At 39.7% G+C, this 14,860-nt stretch overlaps 2 protein-coding genes across 2 annotated transcripts; one reads left to right on the top strand and one right to left on the bottom strand.

Moving 5' to 3' along the window:
* Positions 1-22: 22 nt before the first annotated feature.
* On the bottom strand, positions 23-7,185 carry anapc7 (anaphase promoting complex subunit 7). Its single transcript, XM_056375616.1, has 11 exons — positions 6,984-7,185; positions 6,046-6,232; positions 5,507-5,626; positions 4,930-5,041; positions 4,017-4,170; positions 3,751-3,893; positions 3,434-3,551; positions 1,965-2,161; positions 1,633-1,857; positions 1,367-1,517; positions 23-1,245 (listed from the first exon to the last, which is right to left on the bottom strand). Exons 1-11 carry the CDS (start codon positions 7,082-7,084, stop codon positions 1,056-1,058), a joined length of 1,698 nt encoding a protein of 565 aa, XP_056231591.1. The 5' UTR covers positions 7,085-7,185; the 3' UTR covers positions 23-1,055.
* A 1,003-nt stretch (positions 7,186-8,188) lies between these two features.
* LOC130170019 (ubiquitin-conjugating enzyme E2 G1-like) lies at positions 8,189-14,014 on the top strand. Its single transcript, XM_056377104.1, has 6 exons — positions 8,189-8,359; positions 11,111-11,213; positions 11,315-11,412; positions 11,567-11,745; positions 11,868-11,975; positions 12,076-14,014. The coding sequence occupies exons 1-5, from the start codon at positions 8,317-8,319 to the stop codon at positions 11,952-11,954; spliced, it is 510 nt and encodes a 169-aa protein (XP_056233079.1). The 5' UTR covers positions 8,189-8,316; the 3' UTR covers positions 11,955-11,975; positions 12,076-14,014.
* Positions 14,015-14,860: the final 846 nt, after the last annotated feature.

The following is a 14,860-nucleotide window of genomic DNA, read 5'->3' as shown; positions in this document are numbered from 1 at the left end:
AGTCTACCACAGGACAACGACATTCAAGTCAAGTGAGTGTTTAATAGTTTTAATTTACATTTTAAAAATATGTACAAAATACTATAAACATTTGTCCTGAAATGGTTATGTAACACTTCAACTTAAAAATGAGCAAATCATTGAGTTATATTTTGATACAGAAAGGCAGACTCAAGAAACAACAAACATAACACATGTACATGACACAAAACTGAAAAAAAAGTTACATTTAAAAGAGCAGCAGATAAATGGTACGCGGCCACTTTATTACAGACCTGTTTACCTGCCAGAGACAAAGTTGTGATACTTTGATGTTAACACTTTGCTTCCTCTGTGGAAAACTTCCTCTGTGAGTGTCAGGCTCAAACAAAACACAAATTAAAAATCTCTGCCAGTCCCTTCTCCAACACACGCCATGGACAACCCCAGCCATTTGTGGCCTAAACAAAATTTTCCCATCACACCAGTTGCCTGGAAACACTCCAAAGCGGGTCTTTATTGATACACTTTATAGCAACTATATTCACTTTGAAGTTGTACTTTAGTTGCATTACCCGGACCAGTGGTCCATTCATTCAGAGAAGCACTGACTGGCAGCAAAGATGAAACAAAGAAACAGCAAAAGTAGCATCAGAGATATTACTTCATTGTCACAAACACGTTACTACAGTGTGAGCAAGAAGTTACTGAACAACACATCTTGATTTACACTGGGTTTGAGTATCTGCTGGTTCTGTACTGAACAGCTCCACAGTGAAGTGTCTGATAAGACTCATTATAATGGGAAAACATCAGGTCAAAAATGGCTGGAGTTCTGCACTAAGCTGCACTGAAGTCCTCCTGCAGCTGTTCTGCAAACCAGGGCATCAGTCTCAGCTGCATCATCGCTAAAGTTGGCATCGTCAGTCACTTGGTGTGACCCTTTGTGATCATGTGAGGTGTGCGGAGCAGTACGGCCCCTTCTTCTGTTTGACCACCCTGATGGCTGAATGCTTCCCACAGGCTGCAGCGTGTTAGAAGGTGGTACTGACCGAGAGTCCCTCAGCGTCCCGGGGTCACTGCATCCCAAACCACTGTTCCTGATCGGCCCACTGCGCGGCTTCACTGTCGCTGCCCTCCAGGTCTCCGTCCTCTCCGCTGCCCTCCATGTCGTCACCGTCCAGCTCCACCGTGGCGTCTGTTGGACTCTCCTCCTTCTCCATCTTCTGCATGCCTTCTAAAGACTTCTGGTCATTGGGATCCAGGCTTAGGAAGGAAAAGATAGAAACGCAGACGGACAGTTAAAAAAATCTGATCCAAAAATACACTTTTAAAACAACATTTTCTTCAAGAAATATTAGAAGTAAAACTAAATGTCAATCATTACCTTAATGCTATGCTGTATTGATCCATGGCTTCTTGGTAATCATTGACAGCCACCAGAAAATCTCCCAGCATTCTGTGCAGGACACAATCACTCTGATTGGCCAGGGCATTCCGGAGAAGAGCAATCCCTTCTTCATATTTCTGTTCCCGACCTTCACAAAAAAAACAAAACAAAACAAAACAAAAAACCACTTAATTTCCACCTCTACATTCAAATGAGTATAACGGTGGTGCAGATGCATCAGCAGATCTATGTGTTGTACGTACTCAGCAGTTCAGCCTTTTTGACCACAGCCTTGGTGTAGTCAGGCCTCTGGGCCAGTGCTTTGTCCAGCAGGGTCTTGGCTTTCTCCTGAGTCACAGGATCTTCCAGGCACACAGTGGCAAGGATGGTCAGAGTCTGTGCATTGGCCCCCAGAGTCTTATAGATGTTATTCGCCATTCCCATAGCCTCTCGAATCCCATTGGATGCCAAGTAACAGTCGATCAGACCTGGAAATGAGACAGTAAAGTCAGTGCAAGCAGAACAGAAATGCACTGCTTGAAGGACATATTTGAGAAAAAAACAAACAAACAAACAAACAAACAAACAAACATGCCTTCATAGCAGTCGAGTCGGCAGGGTGCCAAACGCATGGCCTCTCTGAAATGGATGATGGCTTCTTGAACACGACCCATGTTCCTCAATGCTGCCCCCTTCAGGAGGAGAGCCTGCACACTGTTGCTGTTCAGCTGGATGGCCTTGGCTCCCAGGTAGAGGGCTCTGGAGTAACGCTTGCTATAAAAGCTGTGACAGCTGAACGACAGACACAAATTCAAAGGATCACAAAAACTTAACAAGATGATAATATTTCACCAGGGTTCTTGCATTTTAAGAGTCAAATTTAATGCTTTTTAAGACTTTTTAAGACCTCACCAAATAAAATTTAAGACTAAAAAATTTCATAACAATTTCTTTGGTAGAAAATACTCACATTTATTTTATTTTAAACACAATCAAAGCTAACAGTTGTATTTTTTCAATTTCTTTTCCTTTCCATTGTGACACAGAACAGAGCCAACAATCATTTTCCAAATAAGGACAGAATAATACAAATAACACTTAAAGCAGTCTCCATTGTAAATAACTTCAATAATCAAACTCCTCAAAACAGCCTCTCCAAAGCCAAAATATTGAAAATCATTGACATAACTGTTTGAAAAACAAGACCAATGTTATCATCTTCTTGATGAATGAGGCTATGCCATATTTGGCAAGATACGCCGTTTTATTCTCACCACAGGTGAATGACTTTGCGAGCTGGGAATCGGGGAACATGGCAGCAAAGACGCCACTTTTTCCTCATTAGATTTAAATGAATTATGCCTCATCACAGTGTGGAGAACCCACAGTACCTCTGCCTTTTGGGTCTCTGGTGGTGAAATGAAGCTTTTCAAAGCCGACTGAGAGGTGGCGTCTGAATTTGCATCTTTAGCTCGTGCTCCGAACAACGCAGGGATTAGCCTGGCCCCGCTGCAGCCCCGCTGCCGCTAGCTGCCGCCGCGTACCGCTGGTGCTTCACTCCTCTCATATGCGCCTCAACTGCTTTGAGACCCGTGGTCCCTAAGGAAACAGTCTTTTTACAAAGTTTGCACGTTGCCTTATTGTTATTTTCAGCGGGGGCCAACCACTTCCTAAATGAATCCTCCTCCATCCATCTGTAATTGAATTTGCACTTTCCCATCTTTGCTTTTCGAACCGCACTTTGACAACCACCGCGCGTACTGGCTGCACGCAGGCCGACGTCAGTCTGTCGCTGACGTACCGTAAAACGGCTATTAATCGTGGAGTCTCTCATTTACGACGGTATTTGTACTAAGTTACACAAATACACACTATGTTTTACGGTCGTCCACTGAGCTTTCCCATCGGCATTAAACGCACCGTCTGGAAATTTAATACCTACAGCAAATTTATGGTAAATTTGAGACAATTTAAGATCTTAATTACCCAGATTTTAATTTAAGACTTTTTAAGGACCCGCGGGGACCCTGTTCACATAGCAGAATTTTTTCTATGAAGACTCACCCAGAGATCACCCAAGGTTCAGCATGCTGGTCTGAAATATTAAATAATCGTCCTCCCAACACCTCGACGTCCTCCAGGTGTCCCTCACGGGCCATCAGGTAGCCGTAAACATCCATCCCTGCAGGTGCAAGCAAAAGATATGTTACCGAGACAACAGAAAGTCCCATGTTTCCGTGTCTTGTTTAGGGGTCATTTAGACTAATGTATATCAGATGTAAACACTGACACTGACTGTCAATGAAAACGTGAAGGTAAAATAAGAATTCAACTGAATTAAACTTCATTTTCACAGTTTGTGCCTGATACTAGCAGCAGACCTTTGATGAGATATGGGTCCAGCATCTGGGCTTGTTCAAATTTGAGGATGGCGTTTTTGGTGTCCCCTGCCCTGAAGTAGACATCTGCCAGGCTCACCAGGAGGTCCACGTTGTCCCGCAGGAGAGACTTCTTCTCCAAAGAGCTGAGACAGGATGAGAGAGGGACGGAGACATACATCAAATTAATAGACTGTTGCGTTAAGAGGCACATTCAGTCACTTGGTATGAAAAATTTGTTAGTCTGTATTAGTAATTAGTATCCTCACCAAATGGTGTTGATGGCTCTTTGATTGTCCCCTGCATGTATGAAGGCATAAGCTTTGATCCAAACAGAGAGCCAGTCCAGGTTGGGGATACTCTGGATCACATCCATAGTCATGGATGCCACTTCAGCTCCTTTGACTGATAGAGAAAGAAGACCTGGAGGAAAAAAGCTCAATTTAATTTAGAGCGTTTTTCACAAACAGATCTATCAAACAGTCCTGAAGTTTAATGCACATCGAACTATAAATGGAGGAATCTCTGTCTGTACTTTGATTGTCTCGACAACCGCTCATTCAAACAACTGCAGTGTCGACTTTGACATTTTTTGGCTGAGCGGTTCTCGAAAAGCTTCAAACGTTGCTTTTCTACATTTTACTTGATGTGAAGAAAAGGGTGCAAACAGAATATGAGGGGCAGTGCAGCACCCAGACAATTTACACCACACACATGCCATGATCTTAAGAGAGGTAGAACTCTACCACATCATATACTGTGTCGTGCATTGGACGTTTCACCTCTTCTGTTGTGTAACGTTGCATTTACTTACTTTTCACTCGCAAACAAAGTCATTTGAACACATAGTTCCAAGAACCACAATTTACAAATCTGAGGGCCAGACTATGAATCCAGGAGCATGGCTTATGAACTGAGCGCACAGATTTGTAAACCCAGAGCCAACACGTTTACACATGGATTTTCTTTTCCGACCAGCCCCAAGGGGGCTCTGTACCTCCATACATTCATTCTGTCACGGGTCATTTTACATGCATAGACTTGACCAATGCAGCCCAAGCAATCAGCTGCTACCAACAGGCACATTCTGAACAGGTACTGCACTGGTACGACACATTTAAGAATCTAGACATGTAAAGACAGCAGACAGACTTAAGTGACTCAGCAGGTAACCATGCATACCAATGATTGCATCCAGGGCGAGGGGACACTGTCTGAGAACCTCTTTGTAGCTTGTCACAGCAGAACGCTCCTGACCGGCCTTCCTGTACAGGTTAGCTAACATCATGTTGATCTAAGACAAGAAAGAACAGAAACATCAATTTTATCACTGGACTCTACACAAGCTACTGGACTAAAACTCTGCAGATGAAATGCAAAATGATAAATTATTGTTTTGCTTCATATTATGATCATGACACTACTTCTAATTATTTGCCACAGTTAAGCAGCATTTATCAAAGAACAGCAGGAAAGTCTATCACATACTCTTACTGCCCTTGTGGCTTTTATTTTTACAACAATAAAATAGTAGCTGATTACTGCTTCATTATTTTGACCTCAAAGCTTGTAGGTGCATCCATTCTTCAATAGATTGTTTGATGCTATAAATTACCAGCAGTCTAATGCAGAGAAAGCTTTGTGTACATCAGTGCACATGGAGATAAAGACATGGACTTACTTTGATTGGTCTGTATTAAAAAAGGCACATGAAGCATGAAAACGGTCAATTACAATAACTATAATAGCAGCAGCCTACCTTTGGAGTCCTCTGTCTGGATGGAATCCCATCAAGCACTGCAATGGCATCTTTGTCCAGTTTCAAGATGGTGTAGCATTCAGCTATCTTGTACTTAACCTCAATTTCTGATGGCAAACTCTGAAAGATTCGGTGTAATTGTACATATTTCTATTAACATTCACACTTCTTGACCAGTCAGTGGTATGGATTTTGTCAACAATGGCAGCACATGACATCTAAATGTGGAGACTAACTTGCAGTACAGAAGACACGTTGGAAGAGAAATGTCCTAACTTTTAAACCACACATTTTATCCTTTAAAACACAGTAAATGATGGGCAGGGGAAAAGCAACCTGTCTCAAAATTTTTACATCAAAATTTTTCTTGTTTCTTGTCCTTCAAGGGCCAAAATATTGTATAATGCTATTATCAAAACACCAAATGGAAACAAATATTTCTACAATAACTGCATCCTGCAGTCTGTGAGAATCTGCAAGGACACACACTGAGGTGCATCAATCTTAAGCGGAAAAATGCTAACTTTTATAAAACACACCTGTGCCTGGATGTTAGATGCTGCTCCACCAGTAGATGTACGAACTTTAGATGTTTTGCTCAGCACCTTCTTCTGTTGCAGTGCCATGCTGTATTTGCAGGCAGCATTACGATATTCCTTATCATGAAATATGGCATCAGCGTGGTAAACCAACAACTGGTACTTCTGGGCCGGTGAGAACAGCTCTCTAAAGTCAAAACGATACAAATAGTAAAGTTATAAAAATCAACGTAGAAAATTGTCTCTCAGTTGAACACATCACAATGTAACATGTCAGAAATGCTAATAGCACATAGAATTTAATGGTCGTAGAGAAACAGAATATAAAAGAAACAGAATAGAAACAGCCTCATAAAAACATATAAAACCAGCTACGTTAATGACGCATATTCTCAATACAAACCATATTAGCAGCAGAGAGAGTGTCAATTGATCAAAAGCATAGAAGTGTAAAAAGTAATCCATGAAGTTTGTATAAAGACAAGGAGCATCCTGCTTCAGCTATTGCCTACGGATGTTGTGCTGTGCCGGAACAAAAACACTGACAGTAAAAACGTTACATAACCACTGGTTTTAAATCAATCACACTACAAAGCCGTCACAAAGCAAATAATCACCGATATGTGTCATTTCCTCCTATGCAATATTCGCTGATCGGTTAAATTCACAATAATTCAAGCTGTCAGCTAATATCGGGTACCATTGAACAAGAGACTCGAGATATGACTATTTCTTGGAAACGAACGTACACTTTGTCCGCTCAGTAATATAAATAAAAAATCTCACTAATGTCATTACATGGGCCAGGCATCTGTTCTGCTTTACGGTTACAATTATTAATGTTAGTTATTATTGACTGTCACAGACTGACAACAAAAATGCTGGTGTAGGAAATAACTCTTCAGGAAATAGACGGACCCCGATCTGACATTACTTACGGATTGTTATTACTCATCGTCAGCAACAAACTGCTCAATATCCGGACATTGGAGTGGAGGCCAGCGGCAGCCATGTCCCGTACATGATCTATTACATTCATTTTCAGTTGAGTTGAGGGCTTGCTTTAGGTTTCCGTTGGAAGTTAAAAGTTTGGGCTTGTAAACAGCTAAGGCTACCTAGCTTCTGATGTATTAAATATGGCGCCGAACACCCTTCCTTCCGCATAGTGCTGCCTTGAGGTGCACTTCACAACCTCGTACTTTCAACAACGATGCTCGTAAATACGACATCTTCGGGGAACCTGTGACTTTGGCTAACAATGTCGGTTTTTACTTAGTGTATTTTAATTTAATGAAGAATAAATCAAAAGTTATATTTCACGGACAAGAAAAAAACTTTTTATTCGTCTTCTCAAGGCTTCAAGGTAGGACGTTGAAACTCACATTTCCGATAGTCTGGAAGCCATCTTCTATTGTTTGCTGCAGCAAAGCTAAAAAATTGGCCAACAACTATTAAACGAAAACACGCAACAAATTTTTTATTAAATTACTTCTTCAAACTTGCATTATCAAAACTCATGGCATAAACACAATACTTAAAAAAAGAAAAAAGAGTTGCAATGATCTCCTTTGGGTTTACTTTTTTACAATTTTATAAACTCATACAAGATGATTTGGGAAGAACTGGTTTACTCAAATCTGTTTGTATGAGATAATAAAACAGATGAGGTCATAAGGTCATACATTTGTACAGACCAAACCACAATAAAACACCATAAAGCAAACAACAAACAGTGAACCATTAAGTTAGTACCATTATCATAAACATAAGGTAGTCAGGGAAGAAGAGACAACAAAGCATTGATGTCAGATGATCCCTTTGCTGAGGCTTGAGACATACAGCGCAGTACTGGGTGTCTCAGATGGAATCATAACCTGGTTGTCTGGGTACTAATGGCATTGAAAAGTAGTTGATTACATATCACTCATAAATCAGGTCAGTGTTAGTTAAGGAGGCTGGACACAATGTTTGCCTTTTTACTGCCTGTTGATTTCTCAAGAAACGTTTCCCTAAAGATACACGCACACACACGCACGCGCGCACGCACACACACACACACAGACAGACAGACAGACACACACACACACACACACACACACAGGCGACTGCAGACGCGCATGCGCACAGCTAAAGCCAGCAGCTGAACCTTGTGTCAAAACACAGAGGGAAAGCAGCAGCAGGCAGTACAACATCTCTTCTCGTCTCCAGCTTTACCTATTTTTCGGAAAGTATTCGTCGACACAAAGTGTTTTTCAATTACGTCCGCGTACCATGACCGAACAATCAGCATTACTTCTTCGAAAACAACTGGCAGGTAATATGAATACAGCATTGAAAGCCAATATTGTCTATATAATGGCCACCTACCTAGCAGCTAACGTTAGCTTTTTTTTAGCTACGCAAAGCTATGTTTACGCCATAGGAGTAAGCTCAGAAAGCTAACCAAGCAACATAATGGGTTCCTTTATCACTGCAGTCCAGTGTGTGGCTAAGCTGCTGTGATTCGCTAATCTCTGATGAGAAATAAAGATATATATATATATAGGTATACGTGGCTCAAATAACATTATATCTGAACCATCAAATGAATCGCATCGCCAACCTTGCTAGCGGGCTAGCAAGTTCGACATTAGTTAGCTGACGGAACAAAGGAATAATCAATCCAGGGACTCATCTGCTCTGAAGACTTTAGCTTTGCTAATGATAGCAGCATAAAATCTGAACCTTTCATAGACAAATATGCGACTATATCAGTAGTAACTGATTAAAATTACAAACTCACCGCCTAGCTATATAAGATAATATCTGGTGTTTGTGATGTCAAATCGGGCTCAGACTGTAACGCTGCTTAGTTGTAGCGGCTTTTCAGAATGCGCATCTCAGTGTTGAAGCCCTCAACATACAAACTCGTATTTTTTCTCCTGTTGCCTCATTTTGAGAATTTTCACTATTATTATTACTGGTGGTCGCAGTGGTGTGTCTTTTGTTTTTAATGCCAGACACATGGACCTGGACACTGAGATACCAATACCCTGTTTGGTCTGCAGCTCACTGACAGTCCGGTTCAGCGTCTGGATGCCTGTCTCCCGAGTCAGCTACATAAATGAATGGGCTATTTTATAAACAGATTTGTTTCTTTTTCTTTTTCTTTTTTTTATTTAGAATATATCACATTTTTTTGACGATACAAAAAACAGCATGAATGTTGCTGGCACTCATTATAGCAGCTAATGCTAAATTCATTACAGTGTTTGACTCAGCACCTTCATATGGATGATGCGCATATATTCTGTTTTTAACTATGGTGGGGTTATACAATAATTAATTTTAACAAGGAGACGGTGGTCTCTGAGAAAATAAGCTTAGTAATTTTTAATATAAGAGCAAAAGTCAAATAAGGTAAGAAACTAATGCAGCCTACAAGATTAGGAAAACATATCTGACCTATATCACAATATTATGAGGGTCAACAGTCCAAACAACATATAAGCCTATAAAGATTGCAGTCATATTTTAGCCCATATGTGCACTATAGTCAAACTGGTCTGTTTTGATAAAGTTAGACCTACTGTTTTAAGTTACTGTAGTTTGTAACCACTGAAGGATTCAGGGTTTTCCTAATAGTGCTGAAATGATAGCAACCCTCTACCACTGCATCCACTGCTTTAAAAAATAGACAGGCCAATAATCTCTATGACTGATTAACATATTGCACTGATTGTACAACATGCTAATGTTGGTTTTTTTGTGTGTGGGAATGTGAATCACTGTGGTTGAATCAATGCAGTTCTTCAGGTTGGTGATTCACTTCAACAGTAATTATTTTGGAAACCATGATGATTTGATTCGGTAAACATTAGCCAAACTTAATATGCACGGAATTAACTTGTCAGACTATTACTTATTCTTCTACAAAGTGACGAAGTGAGTTATCTTTTTAACATGTCATTTCACTAAATATTATGACATGATACCAAACACTGAAACTCAAACTGAATGCTTATCTATTCTTAAACACAGCTCAATGGTAAATCTCCTAAACAAAAGATATACTAGAGGATTGCTTTAAACACATCAGTAAATAGTAGTGCTGGAAATTGTTTTGAGGCACCTATTTTAAATACAGAAGATTTATGGTGGGCTGCTAGTCAGAAGCCCATATCAGTGAGGCTAATACAGCCCGTACTACTGATTCTACTTTCTGTCATTAATTTGCTGTGAACTCAACATTTCAAGAGGCTTCTCCACAGTAGAGTTTGTATCATCAGCAGTTAACAAGAAAGAAAAACATCCACTTCATATTTACCAATACCTCCATCATTATAGCTGCGCTGCGTTTTCATGATCCTCTGCTAGTGGTTACAGTGCAGGAGCTACTCTTTACTGGTGTTGTGTGGTTGTGGCCTATTTTAAAATGAGATCAAATCCCAATTGTGTGTTTACATTTCATAACACGCTCTTTGCCAAGCAAAGGAGTTTTGGTTTCAAAGCATTTTTCTGACATTCACCAAATCCAGGATCACTGTAAAAAATGTTTTTTTTAACACCCTCTGTAAACTGGCTGCAATGGAATATTGTGTGATCTAATTTGTGAAATTCATTTGTTAATTTACCAATTGGCTTGGTAGATTATTTGCTGCCACCACTTCACTCACTGTCCTCTTTTTGTCTATGCTTGAATGTGAACATAACAAGAAGCAACTTTGGATGTCGTCTTCTCCCATACATAACCTGTAAACTCTTACCAAACTACTTACTTGGTCACACATGTAGATATGTCTACCATCATTCTGTGTCATTTCCTGTTCATTGTATTAAAAAGAGTGGGCAGCACTGTGGGACAGTGGTTTGCACTGTCGCCTGACAGTAAGAAGGTTCTGGGTCGAACCTGCCTGCCAGCGGGGGCCTCTCTGTGTGGAGGGTGTGATTGACTGGTGGTGTGTCCAGGGTGTAATCTGCCTCTCACCCAGTGTGACCAGTGCAACCCTCAAGGATAAGCAGGTCCAGCTAATGGATGGATCGATGAATGGATGTATTAAAAGACGCTGTATTCCTCTTTTGCCAGAGCTCAACAAGAATCCTGTGGAGGGCTTTTCAGCTGGTCTGATAGATGATGATGACATATACAAATGGGAAGTTGTGATCATAGGTCCACAAGATACCCTTTTGTAAGTGAGAAAAATATATTGATATTATTTATTTAAATATCTCCTTTTAGTTATTTAATGTCATAATTTCTCATTTGCTCTGTTTCTTGTCTCAATTGCAGTGAAGGAGGGTTTTTCAAAGCATACCTAACCTTTCCCTATGATTATCCACTACGGCCTCCAAAGATGAAGTTCATCACTGAAATCTGGCACCCAAATGGTAAACACTTTCAGCTCACTCTTTGATGTTTGTTTACTTCAAATCTACATTGCGATCACTTTGTCTGGGCATGTAAATGGATGTTTCAATACTACTGTTGAAAACCATCTTCAAATTATGTTGGTTGTGAAATTCATGTTCCAATTCTTCACAGTTGCAAAGAACGGGGACGTTTGCATCTCAATTCTGCACGAGCCAGGAGAAGATAAGTTTGGTTATGAAAAGCCTGAGGAGCGCTGGCTCCCGATCCACACAGTAGAGACAATCATGATTAGCGTTATCTCCATGCTGGCAGACCCCAACAGTGATTCGCCAGCTAATGTGGATGCTGCGGTGAGTTACATTACTTATTCCATTCCCCTGACTCTAGAAATCCCTTTTTCATTCTTGTAATCTTGGCAGTTCAGGAAAAAGTGACGACGTGTCAGTAAAAAAGTCTGATGTTGCTCCCACAGAAAGAGTGGAGGGAGGATCCTAACGGTGAATTCAAGAGGAAGGTGGCTCGCTGTGTAAGAAAAAGTCAAGAGATGGCATTTGATTAGGAGTCAATTGTAAATTCCAGGGTAAGTAATTGACTTGTGTCAGCTAAGACGCACATGTGAAACCTTGCTCTTGGAAGTAACAGTAATTAAGATGATTGTCTCTGTGTTTTGTTTTTTTCAGTTAAAGGAAATGCCTTCAGAGGGAAAATTTCACTAAAAGGCTTTTGCACCCCTTGTTTTGCCAGTCAGAGGAACTGGTTGGCTTCAGCCACGTTTCTTTGAACGGTTGTCATTTTCCGCAAGATGAGCCAATTTGAGAACCCTACCAGCGAAATTAACCTGTTTCCTACCTGGAATTGTATATTTAATTTTATTTATTTTGAAAAATTAATGATGTAAGATATGTCACTACTGTAAATTAACTTGCTTTTTTATCTGCTGCTGAACAGTTTCTACTTTATACCAGGTTTCTTATGCAATTTAGTGGTCAAGATTGTGTAAAACAAAAGAAAGCCCGTTATCATTAGGTCATCACTCGTCCTCCCTGCTGCACACTTACCACCAGATTAATGTCGGCCCAGCAAACCTCTGTCAATAGATGCGATTATTTTCAACACTGTCATTAAATCACTGTTGCCTTTCGTTGGCTTCACTTCCTCACAGTTTGCTTGTTGTTTAGAGGGACAGGTTGAGAACTTTTAAAGAACTTTCTTAGTCTATTTTTCTGAGAAACAGCCTCCTGTTAGCGTTTTCTTCTTATGCTAGTGTATGTCTGAGAGGTATAAAACCATGACTCTCAAACCTGCATGATCCACTCAAACAGCTCTGTTATCTGTCATTGCCAGCCGTGGATGTTTAAATGGAATGGCTTACTCAGTGATTTTAGAGTTACTGTTTTCCAACATAATGACTTGCACAAGCGTAGCTAATGCTAAGAGAAGGTTCGTGCCAACTTCTCAGGATCAAACTTTATTAGGGTCTCGATCAGCAATCAGTAAGATAAACCTCAAATATTCCTGACCCTTTCCTTTAACATGTGGTCCTCATCGTCAGTGAAGATGTCTATTGATTATCACTTAAGTCTAATGTCTTTTCACAACGTTATTATAAATCATGGACAACCAAAAAAAAAAAGTCTGTGAAAACAACCTAAGCTGTGATTATTCCACGTGTACTGGTTAACTGGCATCTGAGCTTACCTCAATTTAAAAGGAGTACAAATTTGACGAGGTTTATGGTTGTCTGAGTTGTTAATCTATTAACATGGGCATATTTTAGGGGCTCCATCGTAGAATTAGGCTAGCTGTTCTTACCTTCTTTGTTGTGGCACGTTTGGCTTTTGATCAATGTGTGAGTAAATGATGATTTTTGTAAGTCACATTCACTCGTGGGTTTAGACTGAGGACTCTGGGTAGATTGTTGAGTAACATCTTGAGTTCTGATTGGTGCATTCTTAGATAATATTTATCACCTTTACTATCACTGAATTTGGGCTATAACTCTTGATAGAGACTTGAATAAGATAACTCACCACTTAGTAAAGTATAAATAAGTGTTGTGATGGGGATTGAACACAATAGGTTTTATTTTTAAAGAATTTACACAATCGTGTTGGGTGGAGTCTGGAAACCATTGGCTTTTGTTCACTTTCATTGATGGTGTTGCTGACTATTAAGCCATGAAGACATCTATTTTGAATTATGTTATACATGATTGATCTGTGACTGACATTGAGAAAAAAAAGCTAACCATCTTTTGGCGCATGCAATCAGGTTTGAAGGAGTTGGGTATGTTTAAATAGGATACCATTGTTAGTACATTCTGGGTGAATGTGATGTGTACAGTTAGTAGATTTCTGTAGACTTGATGATCACATAACTGCTGTTGACATTACCTTTTTAAGTCAGAATTTTCTAACCTACCATGACCTCCTCTGACCGGTGTTCACTGTATTTGCACAGATTCGGTGCGTTTGAAATGTCATTAAGCAATACGCTCTGAAAATGGTGTGTCCAGGTAATCCACCCTAACGCCATTATTTGTTTTGGGTTTTTTTTTTTTTCATTTTGTGTCAATGCAATGTATATTGGACATGATGCTCAATAAAGTGTGTAAACAGAGTGGCTTGTAATTTTGTTTGTGTTTTAAATTTTAGATGAGAACACGCTCAGGGTTCAAGTATATTAGACCTCTATTCTGTAATTGGAGCCCTGGGAATGGTGTCAGATTTCAGGGCTGGCTTCATTTCTCACTAATAGGCTCTGCTGGCTGCAACATGCTGAACTGATCAAGGCACTAGCAACCTCTCTGACATACCGACAGGAAATATTGTGATTTTACGTAACAATGAGAAAGCGGGTTACATTTGTCGAGCACCTGAAAAAAGACAACCTGTTAAAAAATGGAAGTGGTCACATCTTAATGAGGTAAGAACAACCTGAGAACTAATGGATGTAATCGATGGATTTATTTATTAATTTTCCAAATGGAGAATTCTTGATTTTTAGGTCTGTAGAGTCTAACAAGAGATGCACAGATGGTGAGTCAATTTTCTTTTAAATGACTAGAAGTATGAATAAACCTGTTGTTTTCATTCTTGAATTACATAAGTGGTTGATTTGAACGTGAACACATCAACAACTGCAAGTGTTTTTCTCTTTGATGACTGAACTAAACCTCCTGTTCTCACTATAATGGCCTTTTCATGTCATTTCCAGTGTTGAAATTAGTATTCTCATCTTTAACTTCAGTGAACTTCAATCAAATGTGCATGGAGTATAAGTGTAAAGTAGCATAAAATAAAAATGCTCAAGTAAAGGTTAAATACCCTAAACACTACTTATATATATATATATATATATATATATATATATATTTAGTTAGTTTTACCAATATATTTAGCAACAAGTTCAGTAATGTGTGCTGTGATACACCGGAATTAAATCATTTCCAATAAAGACAGTTAT

The sequence above is a fragment of the Seriola aureovittata genome, chromosome 5 (assembly GCF_021018895.1).
Source record: "Seriola aureovittata isolate HTS-2021-v1 ecotype China chromosome 5, ASM2101889v1, whole genome shotgun sequence".
Taxonomy (NCBI): domain Eukaryota; kingdom Metazoa; phylum Chordata; class Actinopteri; order Carangiformes; family Carangidae; genus Seriola; species Seriola aureovittata.
The sequence above is the reverse complement of the archived record's forward strand: the minus strand, read 5'-3'. Positions and strand labels throughout refer to the sequence as shown.